General features: G+C 38.7%; 1 protein-coding gene across 3 annotated transcripts in view; it reads left to right on the plus strand.

Moving 5' to 3' along the window:
* smtnb (smoothelin b) overlaps window positions 1-22,816 on the plus strand; it is a 322,821-nt gene that overhangs the window by 108,104 nt on the left and 191,901 nt on the right. For all 3 annotated transcript variants that reach the window (XM_069932808.1, XM_069932809.1, XM_069932807.1), the window contains exon 5: window positions 1,354-1,514. In XM_069932808.1, coding sequence (XP_069788909.1) covers window positions 1,354-1,514 — 161 coding nt within the window. The remainder of the gene's footprint in view (window positions 1-1,353; window positions 1,515-22,816) is intronic.

A 22,816-nucleotide genomic window follows, 5' to 3' on the forward strand; every position in this document is an offset into this window, starting at 1 on the left:
ACTTATTGCTGAGGGTTACATTCACAGGGCTCGTCTCTGGCACCTTACGTTCTTTTGTCCCTCTCCTAACAGTTACCCACCTTTCATCCTCCCGTGGCCCTGGCGTGACCACCTGGCTGTAACTCCTGTCTATGACTACCTCTGTTTCCCTAACCAGCCTGAGGTCATCGAGCTGCAGCTCTAGTTCCCTAACACGGTCCCTGACAATCTGCAACTCGACACACCTAGTGCAGATATGGACATCCGGGAGTCTGGAAGACTCCAGGACCTCCCACATCTGGCACTCCCGACAACACACAGCCTTAACACTCATCCCTTACCCCAATGAAGTAGTAATAAAGACTATCTTAGCTTTCTCTCCGCCTGCTTTCGCCGAAGCCTGATGAGCCAAAGCCTGGAAGTCCCACTCCTTCACTGGGCCACTCACTCGCTGGCCGCTCGCTGTCCCTCTTATTTATTGGCCTTTTACCAATTAACCCCTACACACTCTCCTGTACGCTGGCTCGACCAATGGCCGCCTCCGACGCCGACTCCTCCCCGCAGACCCTGGTAAGAAACTTTCAAACTACAATATGCAATATACTTATCAATGCCTGGACTGGTCCCAACTTCTGAAGCGAGGCAACGACTGCACACCTGTAGTAGGTTGTCAGGGCGCCGGTAGCAACTTCTCCACCTCCCCCGACCAGGACGTTGGCTGGACTCTAGAAGTTCTTCTTCTTGCTGAGAGATGTTGCCACCTCTCAGAGAGTCTCAAACTTCAGCAGCGGGACCATGGCTTATATTACCCAAAACCTGCTTATCCAAGCACCTATTCCCAGCACAGCAAGAAAGATAAGCGAGCAAGCTAGCATGCTAGGCTTCTATCGAATAATATAATTTTTAGCTTATCACTTTGAATACAATGGTTTATTTTGCATCAAGGCTAGGCCTCTGACAGTCTGTGACCAAAACAAGCAGGAAGATTAAATGTTCTTGGTACACAGATGTCCTTTCGTCAGATAACTGCATCTCTGGCCCCTGGGTGGAATTTAGCTTATGTCTGCTGATTCTAAAAACAAGCAGATTCTCAGCCTTGCAGAAGGAAAGGCTGCAAAAGTAAAAACCAACACAGTTAGAATCTTCCATTACAGGCTTATATGCTCAAGTGTCTCTAGTTTGATATGATTCTAACTCTATTTTCAAGAGTGTTAGTAATAAAGAATATTGAGTTTCTGCACATTGCCAACATCAAATTGTGTAAGGCTGAACATGGATGCATGAGCTAATTTCTATAAACGAATCTCAGTAATACAAGATGTTTTACAAAAATCTTATCTATGATGTAAAGTAATTATCTCTCCACTTCTTCAGCTGCATCTACTGGGGACAGGCCAATTGGAAGAACAGTCCATAATGGAGCACAGGATATTGAAAAGACATCTACTACTTACCGACTGGACATCACACCACAGACAGTGCGTTCGAGCAATGATCTGTTGCCAAAATGCGAGGAAAATGTTCTTCAAACACTGGTGAGCACTTTATTAACATGCTTACTCATTTAAAACAACAAAAGAAGATGCTAGAAACTTTCAGCAGGTCAGACAACATTTTAGACGGAGAAACAGTCAGCATTTCAGCTCAATGGATCTTTATCAGAACTTGGAATTGCAAAAAACAGACAATTTGTTGCAGAGATTGTGAGGGTTAAAAATAATGCGGAGGGAATGCCTTTGGTGTGAATAGTTAAAAGAGGAAGGAAACCAGGACCATGTTTAAACAATGAGATAGACAATACTGCAGATGTGAGAAGAATTAAACAAAACAGAATTCTGATATAAGCCACCAGCTCACCAGCATCTATCAAGAAAGTAAAACTTGATTAATGTTATAAATGGAGATGGTGAGTTCAGACTAAAGCAAGAATTTAATAAGAAGCTCTAAGAACTGCAATGTGCCTAGGTAAAAGATGGGAGGCTGTTCCTTGAGCTTTCATGGGGTTTTATTGCAACAGCTTCAGATATCATAAACAGAGGTCAGAGGGAGATGGAGAATAAAAGTTTCAGGCAACTGGAAACTCAATGTCACCACTTTATCTCAGAGGGTATATATTAAAGTTGGAGATAAATAAATGTTTGAAAGATCAAGGAATTTAGAGTTGGAGAACTAGCATGAGAAAAATATTGATAGCAGGTATGATCACTATTATATGGCATGGCAGGCATGAGCAGCCTGAAATTTCTGTAACTACTCCTATGTTCTTTTGTCACCTTGTCAATTGACTGGTAATGTTCTGCATAGTCGTCAGTCAATCTGTATTTGCTTTTTCCTATGTAGATGAGGGCACATTATAAGCATCATATCCAATGTACTAAATTGGAAGAAATGCTTCACCTGAAAGGACTATAAAGGTGACTGACAGGGAAGAGGTAAAAGGGTCAATGTTACAGATCCCATGGTTCCATGGGAAAGTAATATAAAAAGGGAAGTGGTTGGTGAATAATCAAGTTTTAATTTTCATGTTCCAACACAGGAACTTTTTCTTTCACTTTCCTGTTGAGGACTTTAAAAAGTAATAGTTTAAAAAAAACAAATGGATTAAATGATTTAGAAATCCTTTCATTTAGCTCAATGTTTAAGTATACAGTACAATTCAATTTCTACAAATGAAAAGGAAAACTGGAATCTGCATTAGCAGGTTGTTAAGTCTGGTGCTGGGAAGCTTCTTTGGGTATGACTAAGTAAAATCTTTGTTGTAGTAGATAAAAAAAAGTTTTCATTTTAATCAAGAAGCTAGCAAAGATGCCAACTAATTGCTGAATATGTGGTAGTGAAGTACTCTGGTAAAAGAACCATTTTTTTACTGCCTTCCCTGGAGTATAAGATGGTACTAATCAAATAATTTTCTCTATGTACTGTATGTGGAGTTCCAACTCCTTGCATGTGTCATATAAATAGGATTGTGATCAAGGTATATAAGTAAAGTTGATTTTCCACCCATTTTCTTGCTTCATCTGATGATGGCAGGCATGTGGTTCTCCAACAAATGGTGTACACCCAACTAGCTGCATTATAAAAACACCTTGCCATTCTTGTCAAGATTTTCTCAAGAATATTTTGAAGTATATTTGAGATGTCCAGCATAGCTATTAGTAGATAAAGAATACAGATCTCTATTTGATTTATCTATAACATGTTTAACATTCTGTATCTGCATCCACTTCCTTTCTGCACAAATTGACTTTTGGTTGTCCCATTAACAATAGTTTCATTTGAATGATATATTTAGAACCATCTGCCATTGTGATTAACATCTTAAACTTTGAGCAGGTATATTTCACCTGTAAGTTGCAGATCCAGATATGTTTCTCTTTACCACCCAGCTCATATTCAATGTCACTTCATTTCCCTCCTCTCTTTATTTCCTTCTGCTTTTTCTTTTCACTCTTGTTCTCCTTGGAGAAATAGAAACAAGAAAAAAATAAAAGCAAAGATTAACACAAATGTAACAGAACAATAAAAGTATGAACATGTTCTATAACTTTCCATATGCAAGATCTCAGAAGATTGACTGCAGTGTGATATAACTTGTAAGTGTGGGCATTTTTTTTTTAACAAGCCTAACGTTTTTGTTATACTGTTTTATCTAAACATTTTCAAATATAAATTCTTGTGTTCATTGTATGGGAAACCATGGGAAACTTGTTGAGTTGTAATATAACCTTCCACTAGTCGTGACACAGTGATACTTAAATTTTGCAGCTTTCAGCAACTCATTTTGTTCCACAAAGAAATCCTTATGTTTGATCAATTTGCTTCCAAAATCACAAAAAAGTATTAATAAAGTACAATCCACATATTTTTGAGAGAAGAACAACATGCATCACCATAAAGCGAAAAGAGGATTTGTTTTAATTGTCCAAGATCTTGCATCAGTGGATGCTTTTAAACTGCAGCACCTGGATAGCCCTCCTGGGACCCAGGTGTGATCAGTGGGGCAAAGGTGCCTCCAGCACCTTTCCAGAAGAGGGGGGATAGCCCCAGTAAATTGCCATCCCAGCGATTTAAGGGGAATCCTGCCCCTGCGTTGATGCAGTAAGTGATGTGCCACACAAACTAGTGTTCCCCGTCTCCCCCACTAGCTGTCAGTCAACCCCCCCCCACCAGCTGTCCAACTCCCTTCCACCCCACCATCAATCACGCTCTCCTCCCAACCCGCGACATCGACCCCTCTGCCCCCCCTACTTCTCCAACCCGGGCCCTGGCAGCGAGCCCCCTCTCTCCCCAATCACCGCAGACACTTCAGCTAGGGTTTCCCTGAGACACTAGGTCAGCCATTTTGTTGTTCAGGCCACCGGTCAACATGTCCTGGGTCAGTTTAACTGTGTTCCCTGACTACCTCCGAGGTAGGGCAGGGATCCAGTTGACTTTGGAGATGCTGACAAGGTTGGACCCTTTCAAGCTGCCTTGTGAGGGGGATGCTAACCGGGCAAATTACCTGGTAAACCCCATTTTACAAGGCAGTTTGAAAGCACCTAATGGTGCATTTAGCTTTGACTAGTCTTCCACAATGACAGGAGCCTCATCAAAATCCATTTTAGAAGAGGTTTTACTCGATCATGTTTCATCAAAGTTTGGCTAAAATAAAAGCCAGATTGACAGCACTTCAGATTAAAATTGAATATTCTTGGTACTGATGCAGCATGAATATTCCATCTGTCTAGAGCAGGGGTGTCAAACTCAAATTCACAGAGGGCCAAAATTAAAAACTTGGACTAAGTCGAGGGCCGAACTAAATATTTATTGAACATTTTCAACAACATCTGCATGTTTTCTCTTCTTTCAACATATGTAATGTTAAACTTTTTCTTATTAAAATAAATGTTTAATAATAGTTTTGGATAAACTCTTTCCAGAAGCATTAACAAATGAGAAATAAAATATTCAATAAATAATATTTCTCTATAGAGGATTTGTCAAATGTTGCTAGTGTGCTGTCGAATAGTAAAATCTGAGGGCTATTGAGAATGTGGGAGAATAACATGATTCCTGAAACAATCAAATGGGTGACTGATTGTGGGCATGAACTCTAGCAGGGTTATTTGCCATGCCCTTTTTCCATTGGTACAGATATCCTTTGATTTATACACTTTTCAAGTTTTATGCCTAATGAGCTTGTATCCAGGCGCAGGACCATTTTTAACCAGGAATATATTTATCATTGTGACATGAAACTATTGGAAAATCGTTTTATCCTGAGATTAAAGTTCATAATCCTTACTCAGGCCTGTGTGCGGGAGGGCGGGGTTTGCGGGCGATCGGGTTGGACAACGACAGTGTGGGGGCATCGGCTCTCGCTGCAGGGCGGCATCTCGGCGGATCAGCGGCCCCGTCACCGTGAGTCTCAGGTCAGCCTGCGGCAGGGAGGGGGAGCGGGCAACGGTCCTGGCGAGGTCAGGGCCGAGGCCTCCAGTTCCGGGCGCTGGGAAGCGGCCTTGGCGTCCCCTGACACCGGTCAGGCCCCAAAACCAGAGTCCACGGTGAGATCCTGCAACGTAAACAGAGGAGGTGGGGGCGATTTAGCAGGCTGACGCCAATGCATTCTGGGATTTGTTGTATTACTGCGCATGCGCTATACTGGCGCGGCGGCCAGCGGGCCACCTCTAATACATTTTTTAAATGATCTTGCGGGCCAAATATAATTATATCGTGGGCCAAATTTGGCCCGCGGGCCAGAGTTTGACATGTGTGGTCTAGAGGGATTGAAACACTTCATAATTGAGTCATTTATTTGACTGAGTGCAACAGCTTTAATTTCTAAATGTTTTTAGTTTGTTATTTGAAAACATTATGGAGACAGTCACATTGGATTCTTCACCTGAATTCACGCAATTTCTGTTATTTCATTTATTTGAGTGGGTAAACTCCTTCATTACAGAATGTAGAATTATTCACTGTTTCTTAACATCATGTTGCCAGCACATCTGCCACAGTAATCTTCAAGCACACCTTTACCACTGGACAACAAAGATTTTGTATCCTGAACATGTTTGGGTGTGTTTTACTGATTTTGAGCTGCTGACCATGAAAATTACCTTAAAATACTCCTATCACATACCATTTTTCAGATGTAGCCTATTTTTAGTGATTTCCTGACATTTTTAACATGCTTCAAGCATACAAAACTGTGAAGGGCAACATGTCATTTAAAATTCATGTTCTGCATTCACACTTGGACGTCTTCCCTGCTGATCTTGGTGCAGTCAGTGACGAACATGGTGAAAGGTTTCACCAGGGCATTGTGACCATGGAAAAGAAGTATCAGGGCACCTAGAATCGATCAATCCTGGCTGAATATTTTTGGACACTGACATGAGAGGCATCAGATACTGAGTGCAAGCAAAAATCAGGGGCAAAACATTTTTAGGTCAGTTGAAATAATGCAATGTGTCAGCATCATTATGCGATTAAACATGCTGAATTCAATAAATATTTGTTTCTCCAATTTTCTAAGTAATTTTTAGATTTTGGTTTAGATTCAACTTTGTCATTGTACCAAGTACAGATACAAAGCATATTAAATACAATTAGCATCTAACCAGAAATATAAAGAATAGAGCTATTTACAAGTAACTTTGAATAAAAGCAAGTGATCCAGCAAACAAAGTATAAAAGTACTGACAGTACAATATAGGTGCAATACTGCTCAGTGCTGTTTTGTAAGGTTCAGCCAGGTCACAGACTCAGGAAAGAAGCTCTTTCTGAGCCTGCTGGGTTTAGAACCGGAGGCTCCTGTAGCACCTTCCAGATGGAAGGAGAGTAAATAGTTCATAGTTAGGGTGAGATGCATCCTTGATATTGCTTTTAGTTCTGAAAAGGCTGTATTTCAAATAGATGTTCTCAATACTGAGCAATTGGGTCCTGATAATATGCTGGGCCGTTTTCACCACCTACTGGAGTGCTTTACAGTCTGATATGGGGCAGTTGCCGTACCACACTGAGATGCTGTATGTGAATATGCTCTCAATGATACAGTGGTAAAAATCCATCAGTATCCTGGGACAGAGGTCAACTTTCTTGATGCTCTGCAGGAAATGGTGTGATAGCAGCACTCCTGTCAAGGTACAAAAAGTACAACCAACCCACACAGTACAATTCAAACAGACTTTATTCAAATTACGCTAGCGGGAATAAGCAGTCATTAGTGTTGGGTAGACAAAGGTCACCTCACTAAGATTGTTTGGTCTCATTCAAAGAACACAGTCACAGGGTACACAGTCACAGGGTACACAGTCACAGGGTACAATAATTAAGACATTTTGCTGCATACAAATTGGATATCATTTCTTTGAACATATTGTTACAACTTATGTTTTACATTTTGCATATCCTCTACCTAAAGACAGGGAAATGGTTTGTTGTTAATCATTTATTCTTATGTACAAGTCATAATTAACCATATAACCGTTTACAGCACGGAAACAGGCCATGTCGGCCGTTCAAGTCCGTACCGGTTCACTTGAACAACTCCACCCATTGGAGATTGTAGATCCATTGGAGATTGTAGATCCATTGGAGATTGTAGATCCATTGGAGATTGTAGATCCATTGGAGATTGTAGATCCATTGGAGATTGTAGATCCATTGGAGATTGTAGATCCATTGGAGATTGTAGATCCATTGGAGATTGTAGATCCATTGGCGATGATCTTTCAGAAATTGATAATCTCTGGAGAGATTCCAGAGGATTGGAAGGTTGTCAATGTGGTTCCGCTGTTTAAGAAAGGTGGGAGACAGAAAAAGGGAAACTATGGGCCGATTTGTCTGACGTCGGTGGTTGGGAAGATATTAGAGTCGATCCTCAAGGATGAGGTGATGAAATACCTAGAGATGCATGACAGGATAGGTCCAAGACAGCATGGATTTTTAAAGAGTAGATCCTGCCTGACGAACCTATTAGAGTTTTTTGAAGAAATCTCAAGTAGGATAGACAAAGGGGTGGATGTTATCTATTTAGATTTTCAAAAGGCTTTCGATAAGATGCCACATATTAGGCTGCTAAATAATATGAGGATCCATTCCAGGGAAGTTATTAAACTGGGACAGAAAAGTGGCTGATAGGCAGGAAGCAAAGGGTTGAAATTAAGGGTTCCCATTCCAACCTTGAAAAAAATCTCAAGTTGCTTGGCAACTATATAGAAAGCCTAGTAACAAATCTTTCGCTTCAACCAAAAAATGTTTAATCCATACAGTTTCTATGCCCCCCCCAAAAACACATTGGGTCCCCCTTATTAAGGATTTTGGTCCGCGGACCCCCTTAAATATGCTGTAGCCCCAAGGGTAGCCATAGAACCCCAGTTGAGAATGGCTGATACCACTATGTATCAAATGTTCAAACTAATTATAAAATAAAAATACATCAATATTTCAGGAAAATATTCCAGGCTATTATCATTTTCCTAAAAGTCAAATACTTCTTATAGAACTAAATATTACTGCAATGATATACTTTACTACCACTTCAGATCCAGCAGCGTCATTTTCCATCACCGACACCCAGTCAATAGTTTTAGGGCTGTTGTTGTACAAAATAATTTGTTCTTGCTTTGAGGTTCCATAGTAGGCACTCCCAAAACTAATACATTGAAGCTTCTGGCCATTAAAATCAAGAAGTTCCAAAATAGGCTCAACAATGATTCCCTTAATTTTCACAATCATGTCTTCAGCATCTTCCAACTTCACCATGACTATTTAAGAGACATCCTTCTTGTATACAAAAATTAACAGAAGGTTGGAAGGTTTGCTCTCAGTATTCACCAAAATATGTTTTCTGCCTTCCTGATTTCTGGTTTTCAATTAACAAATACAAATGGATAGTTTCACTCTAATCTTAAATTATTAAAGATAACAGTGATGGTCAAAACTTCTGGGCAGAAGCAAAGTCAACCAGAGACTGAAGGCTTTTTCAGGTGCATTCTGCGCTAAGAATGCGCCTGAAGAAGCAGAAACGGCCCTTTAAAATGCGGTTCAGGTGGCAGCGTTTAAAGCGCAATGCTGCACCTGAAGGACACAGCTGCACAGGATGCGGCTCTGAGCACACTCCGGCTCCTGCCCAGTGTCAGCTGTGATCACTGTGATCAGTAGCCTGACCCTTTAACATCCGCTTTCAGCCAGCTGCATTCAGGTGGCTGGGGTGGAGGGGCGGGGGCACTGAGCTGAGCTGATTATCCCTCTCGGAGGAGAGTTACATAGCTTGCCTCAAGAGCGCCTTCTGCACATTCAGGTGGCCTCAAAACAGCAGCATATTGCCAAAATATGCAGCTTTACATGCAGGGCAATTGGCCGCCTGAAAGTGCCTTGAGTGGTGCCGTCAGTGTTGGTGGATGCTTATTGCAGCCTTTGACAATTTACATCACATCGAACAGATAGTAATGAATGGCCTGCCTTTTGATAGCTACTTGACACTATCAGTAGTCAGTTAGCACTATTGTGTTAAAAGATATCAGGCAGGCATCAGGATATCTGGAGCCTGAGGGTTCTGTGGAAGAGGTGAGAATTGATTCCTCACTGGGAGGTTTCTTAGCTCACTGCGGAAAAACTTAATGTGGACATCAAGGAATTTGAAGCTTGATACACGTTCCACTACAGGTCCATTGATGTAGATAGGGGCATGAATGTGGCTCGAAGCATTCCTGAAATCCACAATGATCTCCTTGGTCTTCTGGATTTAAGGGCCAGGTTATTGTTTCTGCACACCATGTATGGGAATGCAGTCATAAGTGAAAAGGGAATACAGAAGAGGGCTCAGTACACAGCACTGAGGCATTCTGACATAAGAGTGGAGTGCCGTGGAGATGGCATCTTCAATCAACCTGTTGGTGCGATAGGCAACTTGATGGGAGTCCAGGGTGGTGGGCAAACAGGATTTCAAATGTGATAGAACCAGGCTCACAAAGCACTTTGCGTCGATGGGGGAGAGTGCAACTGAATGGAAGTCGTTCAGCAGGCTCGTGGCAGTGGAATGCTTTGGCCCTGGCACGATAGTGGCAATCTTGAAGCTTGTGTAGACAACTGCCTGGACTAGGAACAGATTGAAAATATCTGTAAAGACCCTGACCAACTGCCCTGCACAGACTCTGGGCACATGGCCAAGGATACCTTCCGTACATTCACTCTACTCAGGGTGGCGGTGCAAACATCTGAGGTGGAAAGCGAGAGAGGTAGGTCACCAAGTGAAAGATCTGCTTTGAGGGTCTCCTCCTTGTTCCCTTGAACAAAGCAGATTAGAAGTAATCAGAGAGGGAAGCTGGGGGGGCGTGGCAAGATGGCATAAGGATCAGACGTGCCTTCCAGTCCTCTCCCGACTCTTTGTTATTGTTTTGTCTAGAAATGCCCATTAAAACTTTTTAAAAGTTTAAAAATAGTTAGAGGTGTTAGGCTAATCCCTAATGGTACAGTTGTTGAAGAAAAGTAAAAAAAAAACGGCAACAGATTGTCAAGAAACTACATTTTCCAGGACTTAAAGATTCCAAGCCTACCTGTATACGGGAAGCCAGACTACAGTGCGAGATGGACCCAGGGGAGGAGATCCGAGGTTCGGCAGCGGAGTCCAGTTCTTTGTCGGTAGGACTCTTTGAAGATGGCGCCCGGCAGCCCTTAGAACAAAGGGCTAGCCGGGCACATGTGCGAGAATCAGCACTAGCTGTAAATATTATGAATGAACCTTTACTCCTACAACCAGCTGAGACGCTGTCTGCTGAAAATCCGACAGGGAGTGGAGATTTAACCTTGGATAAAGCACCAGTGCTGCAAGATGTACTATTAACAAAGGACACTTTACTAAAACCCGATTTACAAGAAGTATTTGATAAAATATGGGGTAAGAATATCCCTAGCCACAGACCTCCAGATACTGCTGAGGAGGCTGTGGCAGGGGTTTCTACACGCAGCCAAACTATAAGAAAAACTGCTAAAGTTAAAATGAGGGAAGAAATAGAAGATCCTTCAGTGAAACAGAAACGGCAGGAGCCTATTGTAGTTGAATCTACTCAAATGGATATGTATTTTCAGAATTTTGAAACCAAGATATATCTTACAACGACGCAATTATCCAGAGTTGTAGTTCAAACTAATACTGAGCTTAAGGTTTTGACGGAAACTATCACTAAACAGATGGCTGATTATGGAGCTTTCAAGCTTGAAGTGAAAGAAAAATTTGAAGATGTTGATCATGATGAAATGGATATAGTACAGGAACAAATGCAAGAAGTAAATAAAACAATTGAAGATTTACAAATTCAGAATAAGAATCTGATGAAAAAGGTTGATTATTTAGAAAATCAATCTAGACGGAATAATATAAAAATTGTTGGTTTACCAGAAGGTATGGAAGGACCGGATCCAAGAAAATTTTTTACTGAATGGATCCCGCAGGTGTTAGGACGGGATAAGTTCCCGGACGGTTTAATTTTGGAACGTGCCCATAGAGCTTTAAGAAGAAAGTCTTTTTCAGGACAAAATCCAAGATCGGTTTTGCTTCGTTGTTTAAATTATTGCAATAGAGAGACAATTTTGCGCACAGCTATAAGAAATGCACAACAAAGAAGATCCCCCTTGATGGTCGAAAATAATCGTGTTTTCTTTTATCCGGATTTGAGTCAAGAAGTTATGTTTCAACGGCGTGAATTTAATCCTGTGAAAGAAGTGTTATGGAGAAAAGGATATAAAGCAACATTTAGATATCCAGCAGTATTGAAGATTTTTCAAGATGGTTATCAACCCAAATTTTTTGATAATCCTAAGGAGGCTATGGATTTTGCTCAATCTTTGTCAATTACGCAATTTCAAGAAAGACGTAGTCCACCACGGTCTCCAAAGAGAGTGGAGACAGAAGAAGGGAGTCGATTTTCAAGAAGAAATGGAGATAAGGGAGATAAGAGAGATAAAATTGTTCAGAAAAATTTGGAGATGGAAGAAGGGAAATGATCCCCAAGAAGAGATGGAGATAAGGGTGGCCGTAGAGATTAAATTGATTAAAAGAAAATTCTGGAGATGGTTTTAGATAATTATTATGTTAATATGATATGGGGGTTGGGAGAGGGGGCTGGATGGGCAATATTTTCCAGCAGTCATCAGCTACGTGCGAGTTATCTCGCACCCATTTTTTTGGGGGGGAGTTACCGCATTGTGCGGTTTAGACGGGAGGAGGTATTTTTAACCTCCTACCCGGTTTTTCTTTTTTTTTTGTATTATCAGGTTAAAGAGTGAAGGGTTTTTTTTGTTTAATAAAAAAAATTTTTTTTCCTTTTTTTTTCTCTTTTTTTTTCTTTTTTTTTTGATTGTATGAAGAGAGGGTAAAGGGGTAAGAGTTGGGGGTTTTTTTTTCTAATTGTTGAAAGATATGTCGAAATTTAAGTTTGCTTCTCTTAATGTTCAGGGTTTGAATAATCCTATAAAGCGTAAGAAAGTACTTGCTTATTTTAAAATAATTTAAAGTAGATGTGGCCTTTTTACAGGAAACTCATTTGACAGATAAAGAACATTTGAAACTTAAGCGGGATTGGGTTGGACAAGTCTTCTATTCTTCATTTAATTCAAAGGCAAAAGGAGTTGCGGTTTTGGTACATAAGAATTTACCGTTTCAATTGCAAGACGAGGAGAAAAATGGAGGAAGACTACTTAAGTTGAACTGTATGATTTCTAATGAAGCTTGGACTTTGATTGATGTTTATGCCCCAAATGTTGAAGACTCTGCTTTTATTACAGAAATATCTTTATTATTGGGACAAGCTAATTCCAATGTGATGATTGGGGGGATTTAAATATGGTATTAGAACCGTTATTGGATAAGTATCCAAAGGTAATTAAGAAATCAAAGATTGCGATACATATGGTTAATATGATGAAAGATTTGAATTTAGTTGATATTTGGCGTAGATTTAATCCTACACAGAAAGACTTTTCTTTTTATTCTTCTTGACATAATTCTTTTTCAAGACTTGATTATTTTTTAATTTCGGCACATTTACAGGATAAAGTTATATCTGTGGATTATAAGGCAAGGTTAGTCTTGGATCATTCATTGTTATTATTGGAATATCAAAGTTCTCAAGTTACACAACATACTTTAAGATGGAGATTTAATACTATGTTACTACAAAAGCCAGAATTTATTGTTTATTTGAAAAAACAAATTGAGGATTTCATTGCTAATAATGTTCATTCTGTTTCTGATCAGTTTGTTTTGTGGGATGCAATGAAAGCTTTTTTACGAGGTCAAATTATCAGTTATGCATCTAAATTGAAGAAAGAGAGAGTTAGAGAAACTGAGGATTTGGAGAAGAAAATAACAATCTGTGAAAAAGAATTTCAAAAGAAAGCTACTGAATTTCAAAAGATCCAATGAACTAATTTAAATTTGAAGTATAATAAGTTACAGTCATATCGGTTTGAATGTCTGTTGAATCGTTCAAAAAATAAATTTTATGAATGGGGTGAGAAAGCTCATAAAGTATTAGCTTGGCAATTAAAAAAAGAACAGTTATCTAGGATTATATCAGCTATTAGAAATAAATCGGTTATTACTTTTAGTCAAAAAGAAATTAATGATGAATTTTGTAATTTTTATAAAAAACTTTATTTGACTGAATGTAAAGAGATAAAAGAAGATGCAATAGACTCTTTTTTGAAAATTATTAATTTACCAATTACTCAAGAAGATAGACAGGAGTTAGATAAACCTTTTATGGATAATGAAATTGAAATGGCTATAAAAGATATGCCAAATGGAAAAGCGCCCGGTGGAGATGGTTTTTCTATTGAGTTCTATAAGACTTTTTATGTTGATATATCTTCCTTATTTAAGAATGTAATACAACAACTTTATGATACTTTTCATTTACCTGAGTCCTGTTCTAATGCTATAATTAAGTTATACCAAAAAAAGATAAAGACCCTTTACAGGTAGCTTCTTACCGTCCTATATCATTGTTAAATGTAGATTATAAAATAGTGGCTAAAGTTATGGCTAATAGGTTAGCTCAGTATTTACCAAAGATAATACATCGTGATCAAACAGGTTTTATTAAAAATAGGTATGCTTCGGATAATATTTTACGATTAATTACTTTAATAAATAGATCTAAATCTCAGAAGAATTATCCAATGGTGGTTTCATTGGATGCAGAAAAGGCATTTGATAGAGTAGAGTGGAAGTTTTTATTTAAAGTACTTGAGAAGTTTTCGTTTGGTCCCTCATTTATTGGTATGATTAGGACTTTGTATAATGGCCCGAAAGCTAGAGTTGTTACTAATGGTTTGCTTTCAGAATCTTTTAATTTAACAAGATCTACTAGACAAGGATGTCCATTATCACCCGCTTTGTTTGCTTTAGTTATTGAACCTTTAGCACAATTAATACGTCAGAATGAAAGTATCAAAGGTATGAGAGTTTTGAATGAAGATTATAAAATAAATTTATTTGCGGATGACGTTTTGCTGTATTTGGTGGATCCTGATGTTTCTCTGCCAGCACTTCAAGATTCTTTAGAGATTTATGGTCAATTATCTAGTTATAAGGTTAATTGGACTAAAAGTGAAATTTTATCAATTAGTAAAGATGATTATTCAATGTTTAGAAATATTACGAATTTGAAGTGGACGAAACAAATATTTGGGAATTAATGTTAATACTGATTACCAAAACTTATATTCACTTAATTATCTTCCTTTCTTCTTTCTTTGGCTTGGCTTCGCGGACGAAGATTTATGGAGGGGGTAAAAAGTCCACGTCAGCTGCAGGCTCGTTTGTGGCTGACAAGTCCGATGCGGGACAGGCAGACACGATTGCAGCGGTTGCAGGGGAAAATTGGTTGGTTGGGGTTGGGTGTTGGGTTTTTCCTCCTTTGCCTTTTGTCAGTGAGGTGGGCTCTGCGGTCTTCTTCAAAGGAGGTTGCTGCCCGCCAAACTGTGAGGCGCCAAGATGCACGGTTTGAGGCGTTATCAGCCCACTGGCGGTGGTCAATGTGGCAGGCACCAAGAGATTTCTTTAGGCAGTCCTTGTATCTTTTCTTTGGTGCACCTCTGTCACGGTGGCCAGTGGAGAGCTCGCCATAGAACACGATCTTGGGAAGGCGATGGTCCTCCATTCTGGAGACGTGACCCATCCAGCGCAGCTGGATCTTCAGCAGCGTGGACTCGATGCTGTCGACCTCTGCCATCTCGAGTACTTCGACGTTAGGGATGTAAGCGCTCCAATTACCTATCTCAGCTGCACCATTTCATCAGATGCAAGGATCGACAATGAGATAGACAACAGACTCGCCAAGGCAAATAGCGCCTTTGGAAGACTACACAAAAGAGTCTGGAAAAACAACCAACTGAAAAACCTCACAAAGATAAGTGTATACAGAGCCGTTGTCATACCCACACTCCTGTTCGGCTCCGAATCATGGGTCCTCTACCGGCACCACCTACGGCTCCTAGAACGCTTCCACCAGCGTTGTCTCCGCTCCATCCTCAACATCCATTGGAGCGCTTACATCCCTAAATTCGAATCTTCCTTTAATGAAGAAGATTAAGGCAGATTTAGTTAAATGGAAAGATTTACCTTTGGGTTTATTAGGAAGAATTAATACTATAAAAATGAATATTTTTCCTCGTATACAATATTTATTCCAATCAATTCCCTGTTTACAAAAAAGATTTTTTAAGGACTTATATAAGGTAATTAGGGATTTTTTGTGGAAAGGAAAATTCCCTAGGGTGGTGTTGAAAAAATTGATGTGGGATTTTCAATTTGGAGGGTTACGACTACCTAATTTTCAATTTTATTATGAAGCAGCTCAATTTAGATTTCTTAGCGTATTAATGGCCACACAAGAAACGCCTAGTTGGGCACAGATAGAATTGGCAGTTATTTCTGAAAAATTTTCGAATGAATTTTTATTTCGATGGAATAAAAATTTGTTACGAACTTATGATGTACCAATATTGAAACATTTAATGAATTTATGGACAAGTAAATTACATAAAATGGGATTGAAAAATAAATGGTCGGGAAGATTACCATTATTTAATAATCAACTTGTTCCTTTCACGGTATCTTATACTATTTTGAAACAATGGGAGGAGAAAGGAATACATAATTTATCCGACTGTTTTTTAGAAGGTCATTTTTGTTCTTTTGTAGAATTGCAAAAGAGATTTGATATAAGTGGTCATTCTATATTTGTGTATTATCAGTTAAGATCTTTTGTAAAACAGGTATGTGGTTGCCAAATGAATTTATTGTCTGAAACTGATTTTGAGAAATACGTGCTCTCATTTCCAAAAAAGGGTTATATATCAGGCTTGTATCGTATTTTGTTGGAATGTGAAAGTAAAATAGATTGGGATAAAGATAAAATGAAATGGGAAAAAGATTTAAGCTTAACAATAATTGAAGAAGATTGGTCTGAAATTTGTCGTAACAGTGTTCGAAAATTGATCAATGCTAGATTGGCGATGATCAATTATAGTTTTATACATCAATTATATTTAACACCTGAAAAATTTAAAAAATTTGATTTTAGTAAGTCAGATCTTTGTTTTCGTTGTGATCAGGTTTCTGGTACTTTTTTACATGCTGTTTGGTTGTGTGATCGGTTACAACAATTTTGGAAAGGTATTCAATCTGTATTTAATAATCTATATAATCTTCATATTGTATTAGACCCTGATATATTTTTATTAGGGAATATGCAACCGTTGATTGATTTAGAATTAGATAATTACCAGATTTCTTTTATTTATTTAGCGTTGGCAGTGGCTAAGAAATGTATAGCGATTACTTGGAAGAATAGAAATGTATTGTCTTTAGATAGGTGGTATTCAGAGATGAAGTTTTGTTTGGTCATGGAAAAAATATCATTTTCTATACAAGATAAGATGTCTTTTTATGAGTTAAAGTGGACTCCATTTATTGATTATATACAATTTAAATAAGTTTTAATTAATTTTTTTTTCTTTTTTTTCTTTCTTTTTTTTAAAAAAAACTTTTCATTTATATATATATATTTTTTTCTATATATGTTTTTTTTCTTTCCTTTTTTTAGTTTTTTATTAGTTGGCTTTTTTTTTTCGTTTTAAGTTTTTTTTTGTTTGTTTTTGTTTTTTTATATATAGTTTTATATAATAAAAATTTTGTGGACTAATAATTAATATTTAATTAATATATTTTTTAATATATATATTGATTTTCTTTTTAAGATATTTTTAAAATTTTTTTTCTCTTATTATACTAACTATTAATTCTTCACTCTTTATTGTGGGGGTGGGGAGTGGGGGGTTTAGGGGTTAAAAATAGTTTCTTTTCTTTTAGTCTTAGTTTTTAGTTGTCAGGGGGAGATTTTGAGATTGGTATTGTATTAATTATGTTACTTTGTATTTGTATTACTTCGTTTTGTATTTTTTTCGTATGTGAATTACTGACTTTCTTTATATGTTAAAATTAATAAATAAAGTTTCAAAAAAAAAGAGAGGGAAGCTGGAAGGGGGCACAGTACTAGGTGGTTTGAAGTCTATAATTTTCTGTGGTGAAACCACTATTGTATATATTTGCATGCCACGTGAAAATGTCACGACCTTTCCTGGTTGACCCTGCTCTCACTGGCCGTCTTGTGACTCTTTCCCCCCCCCCCGTCTCCATAAAGGCTGTCATGCCACAAGCCTGCCCCCGTTCGAGTCTTGGTCGGTGTAAGCGACCAATACAGGGATGCTGTCCATCTCTTGTAAATAAAAGCCTTCAGTCTTGGCAACTACAGTCTTTGTGATTGTGCATCACTATGTCACATGCATTGACAATCCAAGGAGTTGAAATGCTCCTTGATCCTTTGTTTGTATGTATGTTTAGCCTGAGAGATTCCCCTCCTCAGGTTGACCCTGGCTGATCCAGTCTCCAGATCTGAAGGATAAATCTCTGTCTTTGTGCAGGGACGAACCAAATTATATTTGGTTTTGTGATGTCAGTCTATCTATACTAGCTGACCTGGTTACTCTGGTGATGTCAGCACTTGTGCGCTGGTTTCAGTTTCCACTGCTGTGATCAGGTAGGGGGGCTGTGATTTGGGGGGAGTGAGGTCGCAGCCACAGCAGGGAGAGAAGTCACTTCCATGGGGGAGGAGAGAGGTCGCTTCCGTGGGTCCTGGTAGGAGGGGAGAGGCTGCTTCCATGGTCCCGGGGGGGGAGAGAGGTTGCTACCACAGTGGGGAAAGTGAGGTCGCTGTTGCGGGTTGTTGGGGGGGTGGAAGAGTGGAGGCTGCCGTGAACTCTGCTCCGGTTTGTGGTGATGGCTCAATATGGGAGTGCAGGAGCAATGGCCGTCTTCTTTACCCATAAAACCCCACACCGCTGGTACCGCTCTGTCTCTGGCAGAGCAGCTCCAGCAGTGTGTGGGATTATGGGTAAGAAAGATGACCATTGCTCCTGCACTCCTGCATTGAGCTGTCACCATGAACTGGAGCAGCCCGTTGTGGCAGCAACCACCACCTCCCACCAACCCTGGTTCGCAGCAGGGGCACGTCACTGAGGGGGATGAGTGGTGACTGACTGGGGGGGATGGCAATTGATGGGGGGGGGGCTTCTGACGGTTAGTGGGGGGAGGGAGACTGACAGCTAATAGTTCCCCTGAGTGCATGATGCATCACTTACCATGTTATCATGGGGGCGAGATCCCTCTTAAACCGTCAGATTGCCGATTAATGGTTAGAATCCCCTGTGATTTGAAAGGTGCTCCCAGCACCTTTGCCCCAGTAATTGCACCTGGGTCCCAGGAGGGTTACTGAGGTGCTGCAATTTGAAAGGGGCTAAGGAAAGCTGGTCAGACTGTCCCAAGTGGGGGAAGGTAGTGGATTTGTAAACATAAGCCACATTTGTGTAGACATGATCTAAGGTTTTATTTCCCCTTGTGGTACAGGATATATTTTGGAAAAATCTTGAAGGACAGTAGGTAGATTGCAGTGATTAAAGTCCCCAGTGACAATAAAGGCTCCGTCTGGATGCAATGTCTGCAGCTTGCTGATAGCGGCATTGAGGTCTTTCAAGGCTACTTTAGCATTAGCATCTGGTGGTACATAAACTGCGACAGCATTGAAACATGTAAACTGTTGAGGTTGATAAAAAGGTCTACAGATATTCCAGATCCACAGAGCAATAAGTATCATCAGTGGTAGAGTTAATGCATCATGATCAACTCTGATACAGCACCATGCTGTAATACAGCAAATGTGAAATTATTTTTGTGTTCATTTTGAAGATGTCAATCATAATTCCCTTTTTTCCAGAAAGCAAACCTTTTGGGGGGAAAAAAAAATTGTGTCCAGTGTAATGAAAGGCAGAGAGAGGTGCAATTAAATGAATGGCAGAAGAACAAGAGATAAATAAATAGACAAAAAATGCTGAAAAATAATGCCCTCATATTTGTATGAATTAAACTTTTAAATTAAATTAATCCAGTTAAATTAAAATTGTTAAAAATCTTTCATGTGGCAGCTCGTTGCTGCTAAAAGATTGAAAAAAGTTGGCTCTTTAAAATTTATTTCAGATCATTTAAAATGTATGATTTGAGGTTTACTACAAATGTTATTTTATGCTTTGTTTCAACATGTACTGTTCTTTAAGCATATTTTACTTTTTGAAGATTAACTTAATATTTTTAGTTTGACCTTTCAAATTGTTTTAAAATTTGAGTGTTTAAGGAAACACATTAAACAGACAGCTTTTAATTTGAAAGGAACATGGGTAAACAAGTGATAACTTATCTTAATACACTGAAGCCTTAATGGGTAGTTGATGCATTGGGAAGCTTTCCAGAAAGCCTGCATGGGTGTGAAGGTGAATGATGGTGTCCAGTACCAATTTCACACAGTATGTCAGCACGATTATGCAGTTAAACATACTAAATTTAATACAAGTTAATTTAACGTTTATCCAACTTCTTAGATAATTCTGCAAATCTGAAATTATCTGTTTGTTCAGCTTGAAGTTGTCTATCATATTTCCCCAATTTATTTTCAGGAAGAAAACTTTTTGGAAAAAAATTTGTTATCCCATGGACTTGGTAGAATACATCTCATCCAAAACTTGGAGTCTTTCTCATTCATTATGCATGTCTACATAAAACTTTCACAAAACATTACATTTAAAAGTAACCTTTGCATCTTCCTCCTTTCTTGCAATGCTGCAACTATCCATTTTCTCCATCAAAATCTTTTACTGTTCCCCTCTCCATTGACCCTGTGTTTGTAACTTTTTGTTTGTATACTCAACCATTATGTGCAATGTGTTTTCCAACCTACTGAGCTCTGAAATTCCTTCACTGACTTTAAGGTCCACATTAAAACCCAAATCTTTGACCAAGTTTCTTGACATCCTTCATGAAATGCCTTGGAACAATTTTTTCTACTGTAGATGCTCTATTTATTCACTAATTTTATGTACCATTCCTGGAAATGAGTGGTCACCGAGCTGCTCCTATGTTTTAGATTGTTCTAAGCAGCAGAAAACACAGCAAAACCAACTAAGCGTACAACAGTTTCTTTAGTAACCCTTTCTATTGCATGCAGGAGTGAGGGGATTGAAGAAAGAGTTCAGTGGCTCGTTCTCTACTTTGAGCCCCACACACACAAAGCATCGTCGTGTTCATCATATTTTTAAATATCTTTTGGGCTTGGGTTTTCTTGAGACCCTTACAAATTTCACAGAAGTTGCACACACCTGGCAATTTTTTGTTTACAATAATAATTACCCATTAATGTCTAGAATTATCTGGGAAGGTCAGAGGGTCCCTATCCCAAGACGTAGTGACATTCTTATGGATAAGCTACTAACTCACTTCAGCACAGGTGTTAAGAAGCAATTATGTTCCCACCAACTTTCGAGTAGCTATTGTATCTTTACCTAATCAACCTAATAGCCTGAATATGCCTGAGATTGTCTGATCTCGGAAGCTAAGCTGGCTCAGGATGGGTCAGTACTTGGAGGGTAGACGGTGTTAGGAACACCAGGTGCTGTAGGTTTCTCTGAGAGGCGCTGGATAAAGTGGCAACTCTCTCTCTTCCTTACAGTAGACAAAGTTAAAGAACTTCACGTATGTTACATTCTAAATGTAGTATTACGTGACAATAATGGAACCTTTACCTTTATCATTAACCCTTAATTAAGCATATTCATAAAACTTACTCTTTCACACACTCTTAATTCACTTTATCATGCTTCAAATAGATATTTTGGTCCTCTTTCCAAAATAAAAATTGGACTAAAGGAACAGGAAAAGACTATTTCATACTTCAAGCCTATTCCCCAAAGTTGATTTGTAATCCAAATCTATGTGCTCTTATCTCCTTTTACCTATTGGTGGGGAAATCTCAATCCATCTCTGATTTGAAGTTGGGTACTAAGTTCGTTTCCATTGCAAACAACTAATATATGGTTCCCCAGGAGAGTGCAGATGCGGGAAACTGAAGCTAAACATAGTCCGCTTGAGGAACTCGGCGACTTAAGCAGCAATCGTGGGAGAAAAAGAATGGTTTATGTTTTGAGTCAACTCTCTTTATTGAGTCTGGAAAAATGTAGAGAAGCCAGTGTAAAGAGGTCAGAGTAGGAGGGATGGGACAGGGACATCATGTGGGATTGATGAACCAAGTAAAGGTGAAACGTGATGGACATAGGCATAAGACTGGCAGATTCCAGACAAAGGGAGGGAGATCAAAGAAAAACTTCCTTCAAAAGCTTGATCACCGTATTTGGATTACATCTGATGTTTCTCAGGGGAACTCGGATACTGTTGGGGTCACTGAGCATTCTCATGAATCCTGTTTTTACCAGCACAACTATCTTGGGCATATACTTGGTAAAGTTGCTTGCCTTCATCCCATCCCTGAACTGAACTATTTGCCCCTCCACTACATTTCCTCCTCACCCATTCTATCCTGATCTTTAGCCTGACCCAGCACAATCTGTGATCCTCCTGTCTTAAATGTTCTCCTTTTAAATAGGTCTGTTCCTGCCATGGTGCATTATAATTTATTTTTCTTTTTAAAATATTTTTTTATTGAGTTTAAAATATAAAGCCTACATACAAAGTCTTCTAATATAACAAACAACAGGTCATATCATATGCATATCACAAATTAAATATAAATGTAAATCGAAAACCAATCCATATTTGTTTATTTAACAATATTTCTTTAAATCATCAAGATCTATCAGTATGGTAATTAACCATCTATCTGTTTCTCATAATATATTCCAATATAGTTCTGGATAGAAAATAAATAAGATTAAATTAAACAATCCCTTTGTCTAAACACAGGGTAAATTCTGTCTTATTTAATGACATGATCTATGACAATCATATTTAAAGCCATGTTTAACAAGTTAATCTTTAAAAAAAGGAAAAGAAAAAACCCAAAACAAAATTTAAAATAAAATCTAATCTAACCCCTCCATCTAATCAAGGTTAACTTGTAAAAATTGTGAAAATAAGGATCAAATAGTGACCTTCAGACACTAGACACAGAATCTCCAGAGCATTCCGACTTCTTAAACCTTCCAATTATGATAGTAATCTATGAATGGGGCCCACATCTTGTCAAAATGAAACTTTATATCTTTAGTGTTATATCTAATTTTCTCCAATCTTAAACAGGACATAACATCATGTAACCACTGGGCATGAGTAAGTGGGAAATGCATTATAATTTCTAAACAAATATAATTTGCTTTCTTTACAAGTAAGATTTTAGATGGTGGAGGTGATATAATATTTGCAAACTAAGGTCTGATGACATTCACTGGT

Source organism: Narcine bancroftii, chromosome 4 (genome assembly GCF_036971445.1).
Source record: "Narcine bancroftii isolate sNarBan1 chromosome 4, sNarBan1.hap1, whole genome shotgun sequence".
Classification (NCBI taxonomy): Eukaryota; Metazoa; Chordata; class Chondrichthyes; order Torpediniformes; family Narcinidae; genus Narcine; species Narcine bancroftii.